General features: G+C 37.1%; 1 protein-coding gene across 3 annotated transcripts in view; it reads right to left on the bottom strand.

Annotated features, from left to right (window-relative positions):
• Nucleotides 1–786: 786 nt before the first annotated feature.
• dnah5 (dynein, axonemal, heavy chain 5) overlaps nt 787–17,772 on the bottom strand; it is a 77,034-nt gene continuing 60,048 nt past the window's right edge. For all 3 annotated transcript variants that reach the window (XM_088602293.1, XM_088602295.1, XM_088602294.1), the window contains exons 62-79: nt 16,222–16,357; nt 15,589–15,905; nt 15,120–15,275; nt 14,152–14,334; nt 13,097–13,340; nt 12,077–12,191; nt 11,337–11,527; nt 10,237–10,358; nt 8,352–8,501; nt 7,365–7,610; nt 7,016–7,235; nt 5,886–6,091; nt 4,985–5,188; nt 3,858–4,073; nt 3,165–3,377; nt 2,066–2,218; nt 1,523–1,754; nt 787–1,228 (exon numbers count right to left, since the gene is read on the bottom strand). In XM_088602293.1, the coding sequence (XP_088458419.1) occupies nt 1,077–1,228; nt 1,523–1,754; nt 2,066–2,218; nt 3,165–3,377; nt 3,858–4,073; nt 4,985–5,188; nt 5,886–6,091; nt 7,016–7,235; nt 7,365–7,610; nt 8,352–8,501; nt 10,237–10,358; nt 11,337–11,527; nt 12,077–12,191; nt 13,097–13,340; nt 14,152–14,334; nt 15,120–15,275; nt 15,589–15,905; nt 16,222–16,357 (3,456 nt within the window). In that variant the 3' untranslated portion in view covers nt 787–1,076. The remainder of the gene's footprint in view (nt 1,229–1,522; nt 1,755–2,065; nt 2,219–3,164; nt 3,378–3,857; nt 4,074–4,984; nt 5,189–5,885; nt 6,092–7,015; nt 7,236–7,364; nt 7,611–8,351; nt 8,502–10,236; nt 10,359–11,336; nt 11,528–12,076; nt 12,192–13,096; nt 13,341–14,151; nt 14,335–15,119; nt 15,276–15,588; nt 15,906–16,221; nt 16,358–17,772) is intronic.

Below are 17,772 nucleotides of genomic sequence, written 5' to 3'. Positions count from 1 at the left end.
CATTTTCATGTTATAGTTATGGGGAAACAGGAAGAAAGGCAAATGAACAAGGCCATTTAAACTATTTTACATCATTGTGTTGCCAGCAACCCCCCAAAAAATATTGCTGCATAGAATCTGCCCAGATATAAAAAGCAGCATGGTACATTCCAGGGCCCAAAATTTACATCGTAGTCCAACAGACTAAAAAAATAAATATTTTTATTCTCAAACAGAGAAGACTACAAGAGACATGATTCCAAAACCACCAATAAAACATGAACCAGATGTCAAAAGTGGAAACTAAAGGGGAGGCCATTTATAACTAAGAACAGGAGGTTTTCTCTTTATAAAAAGGTTGGTTGAAGTTTTGAACATACTGTACATCCACACTGTCAAAGCCAATGCCATCTCTTCTTTCAGGAAACAGTTGGATGAAATATAGAGTGCTTAACTACCAAAACTCAAAATCAGTTAAATGGGGATGAGTGGCCTCCTCTTGTCTGAAACGTTTCTGTGCTGTTTTAAATAAGCTCAGTGTCAGTGTCAGGTGTCATAAAGTGCAGTCATATATTGCGGGATCCTGCAATATTGGTAAAGATTTTTAAATCTGTCACAAATCCACAATCTGTAGATGGTAAATCACTATCACATAAGTATTTGGCTTAGGAAGTTAGAAATTCCAGGGTGGAAAAAACATCAGCACTGAGTACCTCATTCCACTGCCAGAATATCCTTGATCTTAACCATCCTGAATATGCTTTAAAATCTTTAACGTGCACATTTTGTTTAGAAATATCTGAAGGATTATTTGACATGAACCAAACAAGGAAGTTTATTTTTAAGGTGTACAAAGGAAGTTGTATTCAGTAAAATAGACTTGATACAGTAGGCAAGTTCAAAATATACTTGGATTTTTTACTCCTTTCATGTTCTATATAAAATAAACAGTACACACTGTACAAGTACATTATGCAATTAGCATACCACAGACTTTGGTTTTATGGAGAAAGAGTCAAATATGCATTGTAGTTGAATTTTAACATTTGCCTGCATGTCCTTTGCAAGTAAGACAAAGGAACAGAGCTTTATAACTTTTACTTCACATCACACAGCAGTGCAACCCCACGCAGGATCCAGTGTTCTGGGGGCTGGACTGTTCGGAGCTCCACAGCAGCAATGTAATTCAGGTCTGTCCTCACAGGCTTCTTATATATTGGACAAGTATACAAGCGGGGATCCTTTAAACCTAAAATCAAAACAATTTGCAAAAAATAAGATGACGGGTTCAATACCAATACCAGCTGCATTCAATACCAAGCTGACAGAGTCAGTCACGTATATGACAAATCACCTTTGGATCAGAGAAATAGTTTAGGAAATGTTAAAGTGTACTTTAAGTGGAACACCAAGCTGTCATAATATTAAACAACAAGTAAGGGTAGAAGATTGAGCTTCAATGCATCACATTTCAAATAGATAAGAACTATTTTTGCGTTAATGAAATAAACCTAAAGTTGTTAAAGGACTTTCTAGTACTCACCATTGTTTTCTGCATAGATCCTGATGACAGGCATCATCTCAAACAACGCTTTAGGTTTCGATTCAATGAGTTTGCAGTTCCTTCTGTCCCATCCTGCTCCCTCCAAATACAGTCCATACACATAGACACCTTCAGTGGGAGGCTGGGTGATGTCATCCTTCATCCATTTGGTCACCTCGTTGCACAGGACCATTCGATCGAGAGCCCAGCCCTTGTTTGCTCGGGTGATTTCCTTCACAAATACAGGTCAAGGCTGTTAATTTTGGAAGACTTTTAAAAATAAAATTAAAGTACAGTAAAACCTTGATAGTTGCAAATTCTGTATTCTTGATTTCACCTATTCTCACTAAATATTCAAATGACCACTTTTTTCAGCATTCAGTTAATTTAGAGTTAATGAAAAAAAGCTTTTAATGTAACCAATAAAATGTAAGTTTAAAAAAGGGGTATTTGAACTGATGTTAAATGACCATTTTCTTTAAGGACAAAGCAATGTATTTTGCACCACCCTTAAGACTTACATTTACATCCCACCAAACATACCTGTCTCATTGCTGTTAAAAAGCCTTGAGGGTTAAAGAACCCTGTCATCCAGAAGCAGTTTGGTCGTCCCTCAAAAATCCAGGACTGGAACTGACGGTTTCTTTCCAACAGCTCTGTAAACCAGAATCCCAGAGTACTGGAAGCCCAAGATGCCTATAAGAAATAACATTTTTGACATACAGTATAAGTACTTACAGAATGTGCTATTCACCAATTTTTCTGTCATTTCCCACTGGACAAATGTCTTTTCTGTACTTTCTATAATCTCCATCATTTAAGATGAATAAAACTTCAACTTCAAAGCTTTTATTAATGAATATCAGCATCCCATTTAGCAGGGGATGTCTGTATCAAAAGTGTTCCTCATTTACAGCATATTTATAACTGAAGAGAAGAATTCTAAAAACACTCAAGGTGAATAGTCAATGTTAAGCAGAGCACTACTGAGAGATGTGATAAGAATCCAGGGCTTAATGAAAATGGTAGCTACAGGATAACAAAAAAATGAGACAATCAGTCATATTTCAAGGTCAAAGACCAAATGAAACATGAACCAACGGCACATTAATAATAATATGAGACATTTAGTTCAAAAAACAACTTTTTCAATGTGTGACAAATCTTCAGCTTAGTAAACTAACAAGTGCCATTAATTGAAATAGGCATTCCAGTTGCATGTCAGACTCTAAACACAAAACAAGGCTCTGTATTCCCTCCATCCATTTTCTAATTTCTTCTTCCAATTCAGGGTCGCAGGTGAACTATCCTAGCAAGCAATGCGTGCAAGGAAGGGTACACCCCAGACAGGATACTAGTCTATCGCAGAGCAGACACACAAACACAAAACAGACATACATCCACTCACAACAGGCTAACAGTATGTTTTTGTACTGTGGGAGGAAACTGGAGCACCCAGAGGGAGCTCATAAAACGCGTGAAGAACAAAGGGGTCATAGAACATCTGGCAAGCTTTGCTGCTTCATGCAGATCTACAGAACACTGTAATACACTAGCCATAGTGGAAGAAACTTGTATTTAAAAAATCACACTTTATGGGGACTAAAGGTTGTTCTGTCCCGTTCGAGGATTAATCACCAACCTTTTTCCAGCGGGATGGGATTCTGGCATCATACATGCAGTCTAAGGCATCCCGAAGGTTCTCGCTCATGATGATGGTCCCGTCGATGGCAAGTTTAAGGTCCGTCAGAGTGTTTCGCACCAGGACGATAACCCTCTGCATTCTGTCAATCTCCTGCCGCAGGAAGATGTTCATCGGCTGCAAGGGGCCCATCTTCTGAAGCCTTTCCCTCACCTGACAGAGCGATAAGTATTAGTCATAAGTTTAGACAGCTCAAGTAGCTGCGTCAGCACATGTAGGCTGCAAAGGAACCAATAAAGGTTTATTCCATGCTGAAAGGAAAAGAAAAGAGACACAACGTTTTGGCTGTGGAGCCTTCTTTGACACCTGAAAAAGGCTCCATAGCCGAAAAGTTCTGTCTCTTTTCTTTTCAGCATGGAAAAAACTTTTACCTATAACTTCAGACATATACACTATACTGCAGACCGTATTACTGTTATATTGCAATGCATTTCAGATGAGCTTCTTTAGAAATTATGAGAAATAAATGGTTCAACAGCTCATTTCATTCACAGATGTCTCCTAATTGGTTGTGAACCTAAAGGGCAAGGTTTTAAGATATTCAATCAGAAGCCTATGGGCTGCAACTGTTTTGGTTGCTTTTGAGATGTTGAATTGCATAAAGAATACCTTGTGCTGTACAAACTTACTTACCTCAAATGGGACATAGTCTGGTGGCAGCTTCTCCAGCATGTCATCTGCCAGTCTTCCCACAATGGCTTCTCTGGTCTCCCCTCCCCCGCTGGAGCTGTCTTTGGGCTGGATGCTCAGGATGGTGTCTAACACATCTTTAGCCAGCTTGCTTTGATAGGTGATGTCAGCATTGGGGTGAAGTCCAAACACCTCAGGAGTGTCATAAACGGGTAACCCCTAAAATTGGGACATTACACAGTAATAACACAAAGATGTTACTGTGTTACTTCACTGCAATTCAGGTTAGCTTCCTACTTGTAGAGGAAGCAGAAGTGATCAACCCTTTGGGAGGAGGAGTTTTATTAAGCCATTGATTGGTCACTATAATTCAAGCTTCATATTTGTAATTAATTTTAAATTAAGCTTTGTAACAACTAAGTCAGCACTAAGGCTTGAATATATACAAAAGTCAAAGCAAAGTAATCAACAAATTATCAATAATATTTATATACACTAACTGGTATTCTAAATTTGAAAAGACTAGCCCTTGTGTTTTTTCAACCTAATAAGAGGAAATTAATGTTATAAAGTTAAGTTTAAATTTAGGAACATTGGCCCTAGGTGTGATTGTGTGCTTGTCTGTGTTTGTGTCTGTTTGCCCTGTGATAGACTGCCATCCCATCCAGGGATGGATGAAAGTTTAAATGTTGTAGCAGTATAATTGACCTAATTTCAAGCAGCAATGCCACATGATGCAATACATTTACTTAAGACAAAAAAATCAGTTTTCATCAGTACTACAAGATGTAACATTTATTTACATGTTTTATGTTGCTAGTTGCTAGTGAGAGATTTTATGCACTTATTTTTTAAATCAACTTAGCCAAACAATCATCAGAAACAAAAACATTAATATTAAATGAATAACATACTTTCTTTTTTCATCAAGACACACAATTCCTTGCTTGTACAGTAGGTTTCTTATAGTAATTACACTTACTATAATTGTAGTTAGGCACAAATTCCTGTTGAAATGAGTACTTTTTGAGTTGTATTGCCTCGTGCTAATAAAATATTATGAACATGTTATAAATAGCCAATAATCCTTACAGTTATAGATAGCCAAGGTAAAACCTAAAATTACTGACCTGAATATACTGAAGATACTGGTCCACATTTACACATTTGGGAATACTATAGCCTTTGTAGAAAAAGAAGTCTGCTCCAAACATGTTCTCACTGAACCAGACTTTGGCAAATGTGTTCAGTAGTCGCTTATCATAGTCATCAGTCACTCTGCCACCATACTGGATCTCTCCTATCATATAGCGCACTGTGTTCCAGGATACTCCCTGAAAAATACATTTATCTTCCCCTGTCAGCTTGCACGGAATATTTACAACACATCAGGAATTTATACAGTACATGATCTTCTGACCCACCCACCCAATGTGTCATTCACATTTTGACATGCTGCAACTCCTTCTGCGACATGAAGCAGACTCAGAAACAATTAGAGGCGCATTCCTGACTGATGTCTGTGTAGGTGTGTGGTGTCCCTGTACCACTAATAGCTGTGGGAGCCATGGTGAACTAATCCCAATCCCTGCTCAGGCAGTACGAAGCCAGACACATGGTGTGGGGTTTGCAGAGCTCACCCTGCACTCAGAGCAAACATACCCTTCAGCTGTGCCACACAGAAGCCTGCATTACTCAAAAACCCTTTCATCCTTTTTTACAATTTAAGACGCTTTATAATTGAGAGAAGAAATTCTCAAATTGAAAGGTCAATTATTGATACTTTATGTAACATTATTCAGAACTTTACAAGTACTAAAACTAAGGTACAAGGGGCAAAGATTTTACAGAACAACTTTGTGAACTAAAGTTTTCCTTTTCATCCATGTATATAAAAGTAAATAATTATCTGCCCTAAAGAAATAGAATTAGAAATAATGTTCTCAAGGAACCATTAAGACACAATATAAACTACGTAGAGAAGAGATTAAAGAACAACCTGAATTTAAACTACTGAGTTTTTACCCCTACCTTTTTTATGTCCATGTCATCTAAGTGGTTTTGGATAAATTGCACTGTTGAGTTAAAATCTGCCTGATTAAACTCATATGGAATGTTCCATCCCAGTGGTCCAAACTTGCGTCTCTCCTGTACAGTGGAATGTAGGAATGCCACAGCATAGAGCATAGGTTTCCACTGAGTCATGTTGCTGACATCCAAGAGGTCCTGGTTGATGCCTGAGAAAATGCAGCCAAAGACAGAAGTGTTTAATGTTCAGATATATTCTGAACTGAGCTGTCAGGCTCAGTTGTTATACTTGGACAGTTGACAGCCTTTGCTTAGGATCGACACTGCAATGCAATTATAACGTGACACTTAGTAGTGTAACACAGGCATAACAGGCAGATTGATCTGAACAGTGCATTTAATCTTTAAAAAAATCTTCTCTTTTTTACCACAGTTTCCAATTAAGTTCGTCACACTGCAGTTCTTGACCTCTCCAATATTTGCTGTCAAGCAAAACACTGCTTTTCACAACACAATTACAAAAAAAATTAAACCTAGGCCAAATGGATGATTGCCACAACTTATACTGATACTATCCAGTTTCACAGGTAGCTAGTGGGCATCAAGTGTCACCAAAAAAAGCAATGCTAAACAATACTAAAAATAATAAAACTGTTATATACAAATGTCTTACTTAAGTCTTACTTATGCAAAACAGTTAGGATACCATTGAAATGTATCTTAAAGTAGTCATCTATATCATTCCTTTTTTTCCTTAATTGCCATATAAATGTCTTATATATAATGTCTTATATGCCATAAATGGTCCCAAACAAAAATATAAATCTGAAATACTGAAACACCACATAAATGCAAAGTGGCTTAACGAGGTCTGAGTTGGGAGTTAATTTCATGTTGAAAAGTAGAAAGAGAAAACAACTTTTCAGCTGTTGAGCCTTCATCAGATGTGAGCAGGTATACCAAGAGTCATCCTCACACACGAAAATGTTTAACAGCTGAAATAACACCTTTGTGATCCTTTGTGTTTTTAATGCCACTTTTTAAAAATAGTATTACATATCTTTCTGTGCCATTTCTCAAACTCAGAATTTGTAATACAGGTATATAGTTAAATATTTTATTTTTAGGCTTACCTCCATATGTTCTCTTGAGGCCAGCCTTTAGTCCTTGAGGTGGCTCATTAGTGAACTTAATTGACATCTGTAGAAGAGTAATGGGGAACTGCTTATGGACTTCAGTGGTCATCCATAGACGAAAGGTCTCATGCATTGTATCCGTTTCAGTGATTGTGTCCATCAGCTCATCCAAGAAATCAAGTCCCAGGTGACAATTCTGAAGAAGGGCCCAACCACCCTTTCCAGGAAAGCAATATCAGATAATTGTTGAGGATGGTGATAACAATAAGATGTCACTGTGAATTCAAGCTCTTTTAAGTTAGAAACAAATACGTAAGTGTTATATAGCATAAATGGACACACTTACATTGGTCATGGTCTGCTGCAGCAGCTTTCGAGCATGGACTCCCTGTCCTTGACCCATGGACACATAGCGCGTTTCTATTTTCAGCCTCTTTCCCAGAGCAATGATGGAATCTGTGGGATCGGAACCCATTGACAGGAAGCAGATCAGAGGGATTCGAGGATCTGATTCCTCCCAGGTGTTTTCCAGGTCCAGAATAACTCCCTCAGCATACTTCTGTCCCATGGAGTCCATTATGTATTTGCGAGCCTGTTCAGTGGTAAAATAAACCATATGAAATAATCAAAACTCTACATTCAAAGCATAAAAATCTTCTATCACAAGTATCAACAATGAAGATGGAGAAATGGTGATCAGGTAGCTATCTTGTTTTATGTTGGACTTCACTTTCACTTTCAGTCTTTTGATACAAAGGTTGTATTCCTGTTAAGAGTTAATTGTCCACAGTTTGCACAATGGGCCAAATTTCAGGAGCAAAAGTGAAAACCTTTTGATTGTAGAAGTCTGTTTCTATGTGAACTGAGTTTCAATTTGATTTGTACAGCTGTTTACAAGAACAAGATTTTGAAAGGCTTTTTGAACATGCAGGTCAGTTCAACATCTTGGTTGATGCAGATCCTCAATTTTTGCCAAAAAATTAATGGCTTATCTGTACCAGTCTACCTGTCTAGTATGATGTTACTAGGCTGCCTGATCTCAGAGTATCAATGCTTTTAAAATTGGGAAGAAAAAAAAAACATACTGTCACTATAAGTTTCCATTACCTGGATGTCTAATAAGGTGTCAATGTCACACTGTAAGAAAATATTTCAACATCTTTGGAATTTCACAAATAGTGAAATGATAGATCCAGTCTTAAAAACAGAACATGTTCAGTATGACAGCCATTTACAAAATTAGCACAAACTTAATGATGTTTATTGTGAGAGCATTTTACTTAATAAAATTAATAGCAATTACAATGCTTAATACTGATCCTTTCTTTAATACCTGAGCGATGGTTCTGTCAGGACACCATGACCTTATCAAAAGAAGTCGCCTGAAGCAATCCAGAGCCTGGTCATAAGCATTGGGGATACTTTCCTCTTCAGGGGCTTCTTTATCAAACCAGTTTTTCCATTGCTTTTCATTTCTGCTAATCTACAGCAAGACAAGAAACAGGGGTCAAGGAACAAATAACACCTAAACCTGATTTGTAGGAGCTCCATCCATTTGAATTTAAGGGATTTAACTCTGAGTTCTAGCCTTACTTGGCATCACATAGAGATGCTTCATTACCATTTTTACATAGTAAACCAAACATTACGGATAACAAATAGTTGTTTTTTTTCCCCACAGTTCCTTCGACTACGACGACTATGCAGCAACGGCATTGATTTCCAGAACCAAGCCCTCAAAATGTACTCTTTTTTCATCAACAGAGGATACCCCAGCAGTGTTATTGACAGGGCCCTTGCCTGAGCCAAAAACACCCCCCGGACCATCAACTCGAGCAGGAGCTCCCGCCGTAACAATCGCATTCCCTTGATGCTTCCCTACCACCCCAACACTATTAACGAAAACTTTTCCATCGTACAGGATGATCCCTCCATCATCTTTCCTGACCACCCCATCATGTCATATCGCCGATCACCTAATCTGCGTAACCTTCTTGTTCAGAGCTCCCTTGACCGCCCTCAACAATCATCCACACCAGGCACTTTCCCCTGCAACAGACCTCGCAGCATCACCTGCAAGTACATATCTAACACCACACTTATTCAGGGCCCCTCAGGACAATTCCAGATCACTCGGATGACATCTTGCACCTCCAGCAACCTTATTTACTGTATCTCTTGCAGTAAATGCCCAGCCACCTGTATTGGAGAAATAGGAAGGAGGCTCCGAGACCATGTTAGGGCTGTGAAGATTAAAGATTTCTCCAAGCCCATAGTTTCTCATTTCACCTCTGACGGGCATGATCACACTAATCTCTCCGTCTGTGTTCTCAAAGATGGTTTTCCTAAGTCATACATCAGAAAGACTACAGAAACTAAAATTATACTTCTCTCAACGACAGACTACTTTTCTTCTAAATTCTCTCTATTCATTGTAGGTTTAATTTCACACCACTCTTCACCTATCCTGACTTCACACCACCTGATTGGCCACTCTGTCTGTCCTCTGCTCCCACCTCTCGCTCCTCCTCTCTCCCAGCTTTTGTTCTCCTGCTATATTACCTTTCCTGTATGCCCTGTCTTTCTCACACCTGAAGAAGGCTCCACGGCTGAAACGTTGTGTTTTCTTTCTTCTCTTTTCAGCATGGAATAAACCTATTACTTGTTCCTTAATTAGGACTAACCTATTAGAAATCTATATGAATCAAGTGACATGCTTGTTAACAATGGATGTTAAATAAGTGAAAACATAAAAGTAAATATTGGATTTAGAGTGCTTTCTAGTTAAATGTTTCCATGCTGAAAAGAGAAGAAAGAAAACACAACATTTCGGCAGTGGAGCCTTCTTCAAGTTTATTGACCTTTCTCACAATCTTATGTCACAGGAAATAAAACAGATCATTGCAGAACATTGTTTTCGTTGCTGGTCAATTTAATTAAAAAAAAACAATTTCCATAATAGTTTAATTACTTTCCAATCTGATTTATTTTATGTTTTTATTTATGATAACAACAAAGAAACAATTCACACTATATTTGCCCACTTAAATGAAAAAGGCCACTAGAGAAGGAGTTTCCAGTCCTGATCCTGGAGGAACACATGCCTGCCTGTGTTGTTACAAATTCTCAGATACAAAAATGACTCGGGACTATATTTTTATTCTGTTCCTACTGTATATTTGAACATTAAGCTGCTTTTCAGATTCTTGGCTACTCACTTGATCAAGAATATCAGAGAACTGCCAAAGCTTACTGAGCTCCACCAGATTCAGCCACGTCATGTCCAGTATCCACTTGGCAGCCTTAGCAGGACAAGCTTTCAGATCTAAGGAAGCTCCACCTAATTAACAATATCAAAATTATGTCCAGAACATATTATTGAGCAATTTCTTAACCAGCATATCATTGAGCCTAAGGGAATTGCACTTTTTCTGAACACATGATGAAGTCAAAGGAGCACAAAACAAAGACAAAGGAAATGTCCTAGTGCTAAACGAGGCCGAAGTGGTAAGAGTCACATGTTGTCATACAACATTATTATTGCAACTATTTGTATTGTAACTAACAATTTAGAGCATCTGATCAAACAAAGCTGTGGTTTAAAACTCATACACATCTTTAAACAATGATAAAAAATGTAAATCCAAATAAGAACAATTAATATTCAGATTAACACAAGACGTCAACAAATAGATGTGAAAAGAGATTAATTCATTCTGTACAGTGAATTCATGCTAAGATTTTTTCATTTTAATTTACCAATTTTGTCTTTACATTAATGGTACTATATATAAAACCAAACTATCTGGTTGGTGTATGTTAAAAATGCACCACCAACAAGGAATTATTTCCTACACCTTGTGCAGCACAAATAAATATAGTTTTAAATTATTTTAGCTTCAAAGTATTAACTATGTAAAAAATAATGAGTTTAGCAGATATCCAATATTTCTAAATCATGTTTCCTAAATCTACCACGTATTTTACAAAGAAACTGAAGCCTTTTGTTGACATATGAGGTACCAGGTGACAAAACTATTTTGCCTTTAATGTTAGTGCTCAGCTTCAAAAATGACTGTATGGGATTCTTACGAGTTCAATGTGCATAGTGACATATTTTGAAACCAACATACCTATTTTATTTCAAACCTGAACTTAGTGTGATCCATCATCTGTTCATTTATAAAGGATAGACTAATTCCAAAACAGATATAATGGCACAGACTTAAAAAGCCTACTTATTGCATCTCATAATATATTTTAAATAAGGCAGATCTACATAATAGCACACAAGAGTGACAGGCTGTGTTCTGCTGACCTTTGATAAGGGTGAGGAACTCTTCATGTTTCACTCTGTTGCTTTGCATATCAATCTTCAGAGTCAACAACAGAGTAAAAAGAAATTTGTGCTCTTCATATAGGCCCCGTGCCGCATAGTTGTGTACTTCGAAGGTCATGTATTCAATAATGTTAGCTATCCTCTTGCTGGTTATTGGGCTTTTGGATGATCTATTAAAAAAAACACGACAATGTACTCTGTCACTACATCAAGAATAATACTGTATTTCACAGTTGTTTCATACTGAAAACTACCAGTTAAGCTGGAACAGTGTTCATAAACAACTAGACCCAAATAAAATTAATTAATGTTTGCAAATTTTACACTAAAAAACAGATGTCAGGTTTTGTGATTTTATTTTTAAAAAGTGCTAACTTCAACCCTAATTAGGTGATGCTTATACTGTTAGCTAGTATCTTCATATACCTGTAAAACAAAACCCATTCCTCATATGCATTGGTAAGTAAGAAACAGGATTTTGTTTAGACAACACAGAAATGCACTGTTTGACCTGAAAACGAATTCAATGAAAACACCTAATCACACCTGTTCAACCAATATCGCCACATATCTAGACTTGAATAAGACTAAATAATAATATTACAAAGAAATATAGCCACATTATCACACTAAATGATCCAGTGTTGTGAAATTCCACAAAAACTGAGCTTCTTTCCACTATTAGAATTTGAGAAAATTCTAAAAGGCTATCCAAATACCTGGCAAGAGATAAGTCAAAAAGCCCCAGGAACTGCCGCAGGGACGTTTGGTACATCACGTTGACCATGCTCATCTCTGTGATCAGGAAATACAAGATGCTGCCCCTGGTGGCAACTGTGTAACATGAAAATAATTAATTCCTGACATACATTTACACAATGTAACTCAATAATATGTTTTTCCAAGTAATGCTTTCATCTTTAACCCTTTAGCCTCATTTTTCAACAAAATTTTTCATACACTTCTCTTTTCACACAAAGGTGCAATATGCCCATTCCCCAGGTCTTGTATGGGCTCTGTTCTGCAAGACTTTGCATATGGGTTTGTTGTCCTTTTAGTGGTTAACAGGTGTGTGATAATCGCTGAAGGTGGGTGAGAGGGTGAGAGAGAAGGCAGCAGCAGCTTGCAGTCCATGAGGTAGAGAGAAAATAGAAAAACTTCCCCAAGTTAAAACCCTCTAATTAGAATAAACATCAAATATAGCACACACTTAAAATATACATGTTAATGACATTTAACAAATATATAAATACTGAACTTTCATTACCCTGTACTGTACTCTGCTCGTCTCAAGTCACATCCTACATTAGGTTGCATTGTGTGTTACTCACAATTGTCAATGAAAAAGCAAGACACTGAGTGTAAAATGCAGTGCTGGTAGAGCCTGGTGGAGACCACGTTACATTTACTTTACAAACACACACACACCAAACAGTCCTTAACACAAATTTACACAACTCGAGTCATGCATAACCCTGGAGAGGGTGTAATCGTGAATAATGAAATTAATGTTTTCTTAACATCTCAAGCCATTTTGTACTTGAAGTACCTGCATTTTTAAAAAGATTGCCATTGACGTGGCTGCACTAGAAGTATCTATTCTAATATCACAAAGAAAGTTAGTGGGCAGTTAGGGCAAGTTCAATTTGGAACAAAGATACCCAGCATAAGCCTTTAGATGAACATACTCAAAACCAATTCAGTGTCTATGCAGCCAAACTGAACCCATTTTCCTTTACCTGGTCTATACTCCTCGCGAGCTGCATTGATTTGGATCTCTGTCTCGGCTGCAGTCTGCAGTTTCTGTGTAACCTCCTCCGCCGTCCTCTTCGTGTTGCTCAGAACAATGATGAGACTCTCGTCATCCACCAGAGACCCCTGGGTGCTGGTGAGACGGAAGAGGAGGTTGTCCTCCAGCTCCTTCATTTTGCGCTTGTTTGAAGTCACATCCTCCATTAGGTCTGTTCTTTCTTTCTCCAATTCCTGTTCATATGTAGTTATACATAATATTTATGCACATATTTCTTAATTTCCTTAATGTATGCCCACTCTTCATAAAATTTAATGAATCCCCAGATTACTAAGATTAACTGATGTAATGTTGTTGTTTTTATTGTCATCCATAACTTCCAACAGTCATCTGTAAAACCTTTAACTTTCTTCAAAAACAATATCCTGAACTCTGTTTTCTTCATTTTAAATGCATTACATTGTTTAAAACATTTATCATTTTATGGTTCTCTATTTGAAGTTATAAACAATACCTCACTTTGAAAATGCAGCAAATAAAATCAAACTTTGAATAAGACTGAAATTATTTATAGCATATGCAAAAATGATCACAGGGAATAAAAAGTGTTGCTGTAACCAAAGTCCATCTTAAAATTAGGGAGGAAAAAAAGAAAAAGCTATATGACTCATCAAGACTCATTCATTGAAATTAAAGCCAACATCTTTTTTTTTTGTAATGTATTTAATAAGACAGAACCCAATGATGGTATATATCTTTCATTGGGAAGAAGTGTGACTAATAGACATCTAAAATACTAAGGGGAATGAATAAGCTTCAATAATAAGTCTATTATTTATATTCACTGACTAATATATTCTAACAAATATCCTCACAAAACGCTCCATAACCAAGGTACAAATATAATTGCACGCCTTTCTTCCATTTCATACCTTCAACAGTGCAATTTAAGTGCACTGAGACATCTTCTGTCTCAGTGTTCATTTTCTCTAGACATTCTCTTTAGTATCCAGTCTATGTTGGGATCTTTTGATAGCCTCCTACCTGTTTTTCAGTAAGAATGACTCTGCCAAGAAGCTGATCCTCCAGTCCTTTCATGGTGACAGTAAAGTCAATGATGGATGTGCGGGCGCTGATCTCGGGGGTGTACGCCGGGTTGGGTAACTTAGTTGTGACATAAAGTCGAAAACCACTCATCACATCCACTTCCTTATCCCCTACTTTTACCTGATGCCAGATAGGGAGGAGAATGTTATCATATAAGGTTCAATTTAGTTCAAGATGTTGTGTATTTTTTTCTATAGAAAACCATTTAAGGTCTTTCTGGTAATGAAAAAAGTGTATTAGAAAGCTGGTGCTCACATGCTAATGTAGGCTTAACATAAAAAAAACATTTGTAATCATAAGAAAATCATTTTTATTCAGCTAAGCAATCTTTTTACCTTTGAATAAAATTCAGTTGGAACTACTTGGCATAATTGCTATAATGTTCACAAAGTACCAAATATAACATTGTTCAGAACAAAAAATGCCTAACTGCAGGAAGCAAATGATTTCATTCAATTAATGATGACTTTAAACTCAATCTTTACACAGAACCGCTGAGACAAGCAAGCTAAGGTATAATTTTGCCATCCAAGAATATCAGAGCCTATAAAAAGACAGGTGTTCTGCTGAAACTGAAAGTAACATTTTTTCCATATAAATCAAGGGTGCACAGCTTCTCTTCAGGAGGGGCCATACCATCTTCAGGGTTTTATTCTACTGGGACTTAACTACTTAAGTCACCTAATAACTGGCTTAACCTGACCAATTTCAAGTTCTTTGGATCCTGGTGTATGGACAGACTTGCAAACCTAATGGTACTGTACTGTATGTAACCCTTCAGACTGAACTTGTGCATCACTGAGAGGAAGCTCATTGGACAAATGCATGAATATATCTGACTTTATATACATGTAGTCATGGACTCAAATGTTATACGACAGCAAAACCCTCCATTGTCAGGGTACCTTGTACGTCGATCCTGTTTTGATGAAATTTTTTTCCAGGACGTTGTCCAGGGCGGGATCCAGCTCCTCTCCCACATCCTCAATGAGCATCGGTCTGCCGAGGGACAAGCTGTCCTCCAGGTGATTCCTGAAGTACTTATGGTTAAGGGAAGTTATCTACGATGAAAAAAGGAGTGAGTTATAACTGACATTCATTACTTACAGAACACAATTTGTTTTTTCTTCATTTGGTCCTATGAATAACATTTTTTATGTAACAGCATGGGAAACTGTAATGAATTTGAAAGCAAATAAGTCAGAAGTTGACATTTTATCATTTCACAAACATGATGTAGTAAACATTTGCTAACTAATAGTTACTTATCATCTAGGCAGTTTTCGTACATCTGTACATCCAATTTCGAATCATTAAAATTACGCTGTAAGAACTGGCTTTACAGAATATTTCTCATGTAAGCTATGCAGTTACCTGCAGTTCATTCTTGGCTTCCTTATTTTTGATCCATATCTTGCCTTGTGTTTGTGGGTCAATTAACAAAGGAAAACGTGCAGCCTTAGTGACAATAATTCCATTCTGTATGGACAGATCATCATTAGGCAGCCCTTGCAAGTTCCATTCACTGACAGTCGGTGCATCGATCAACATCTCAGTGAGGTTAAGGTTGTTTCCAAAAGGGATTCGACGCGTCTTCATTTCTTTTTGCCAGTCGGTTAAAAGCAAGTTACGGAATTCTTGATTGAAAGGACCCGAGTATGATAGGAAAGCAGTAGCCAACAATACATCGCCTGTTAAAGAAAACCAATAAATAAATTGAAGGCAATGTGACGAAAGGTAAATAATAACATAAATCAAAGATATAAAAGCTTAATAGATTGTGAGTGCATAACATTTAATAGATTTTATAAATACAAACTTTATTTACAACAATAAGTTTGCCCAAGTAGTTTGAATAGGTAGACCACTGTAACGCATTTTCCTGCTTCATTGTAAACCCACCACCTGTCCATAGTAGTTCCAAGAATCAGCTGAAAAGCGGTTGGCTCTTGTGGTCCCGACCGATCTGTGCTCGCACACCAGAGGTAAACTTGCAGTTTTACTTACCAACCAGCCGCTTGGTCTGCGCAGCAAACTCTTTGCTCTGCTCTGTCCACCTGGCTTTTTCTCCTGCAAGGCCACTGATTAAACTTGAAGCTGTTTGCATTTTGTGCCTGCAGCGGTCTGCATCCTCTAGCAGGGTCTAGGCAACACCAGGAACAGAACAATTACAACCTGCAGCCGGCTGCACCAATATTCTAGTGTGCACACAGACCCGCCACCCAGAATTTCAATCACACACTATAATACGGTCTACAAAGTCTACAAAGTTTTTGACAAACCTGCTAAAGTTTTTCACATGGAGATGAGGACCTCTTCTAAAAATAAGAGCCAGTCTCATTTTTTTCAGATTGCTAAATCCAAAAAGCATTCAGCAAAGCTGACTATGGCTCTATCTGACTGCACTACATGCTCCGTGAGGGATTCTTGTGAGTTGAACCACGGACAGCCTGACTGACACAATCCCACATAGTTCAACTGGAATTCAGCACATTGTTTTCAATCCAGCTTTTGAAACAGGAGCAAATGTGGTATGTGCAATTACCACTAAAAGTGACCACATTTTTAAAATCGATTGACAATATTCATTCCGTAACTGACACAGCTTCTAACTCAGCAATGACAAACATCTCCCTTGCTTTCAAACACCTGCTTCCATTACTTATTCAAGTGATATAAAAATAACAAATAATAAATGAACAACTAGCAGGCCTAACTACTATAAAAGCTTGTATTATAGGATTACTTTTTAATTGAAAAGATGAACATGTAACTATTTAAAAATGTTTTGGATACATCTGACACAAAATATCATTAACATAAAATCCAGGACTCTCCATGTATTCAATGGAAAATTAGTTTTTGCTTTCTTTCTTGTATTGTTCTTGTATTGTTTTTGGTTTTCACCCACGGAAATCCATCTTGCTAAAGTACTGTAGCACTGCACTGTTCGTTAAAGAGTTACTCTATCATCTTCTCCAAATATTGCGGATGGCCACAGTAAGTGCTATTCTCGCTTTGTTAATAACGGCTTTTCAGTAAACCAAGTCATTCTGTTTTTCCTCCCTTGTTTAGTGTAAGACATTGTACTCTTTATTTCAAGCAATTTCATTCCTTTGATGAATTACAGATTTCCAATTTATTTTTCACTACATGATGATTATGTATGTATTTTTCTACAATAATCAAGTAATAGATTTAAATTATGGTAACTGTCCATAACTGGTAATGAAGAAGTTTCATATGAAATGTTAATTTGCCACATAATTTTGAGAAAGAAAGTAGTTTTTGTATGTGATAGTGTTATGTAAAGCTAAACCGTCAATGAAAGAAAATTACTTTAAAAAGATTTTGAACAAGTAGAAATTACAGAAATCGCTTTTGTTTGTAGTTTTTTCCACAGTTTAACTGTCCACATTCTATGGAATACAAATATAATATAGTCCTGATTATTTTACTGAATACATGTACAGTATGTATACATGTATGTACAGTAGTTACTCATTTTTAAAAACTGAGAAATAGCAAGGAGCTCCTTACAAACTAAAAATAAAAGGA

Source organism: Lepisosteus platostomus, chromosome 12, assembly GCF_059453375.1.
Source record: "Lepisosteus platostomus isolate fLepPlt1 chromosome 12, fLepPlt1.hap1, whole genome shotgun sequence".
Lineage (NCBI taxonomy): Eukaryota > Metazoa > Chordata > Actinopteri > Semionotiformes > Lepisosteidae > Lepisosteus > Lepisosteus platostomus.
Note: the sequence above shows the minus strand (reverse complement) of the source record. Positions and strands in the feature narration are given on the sequence as shown.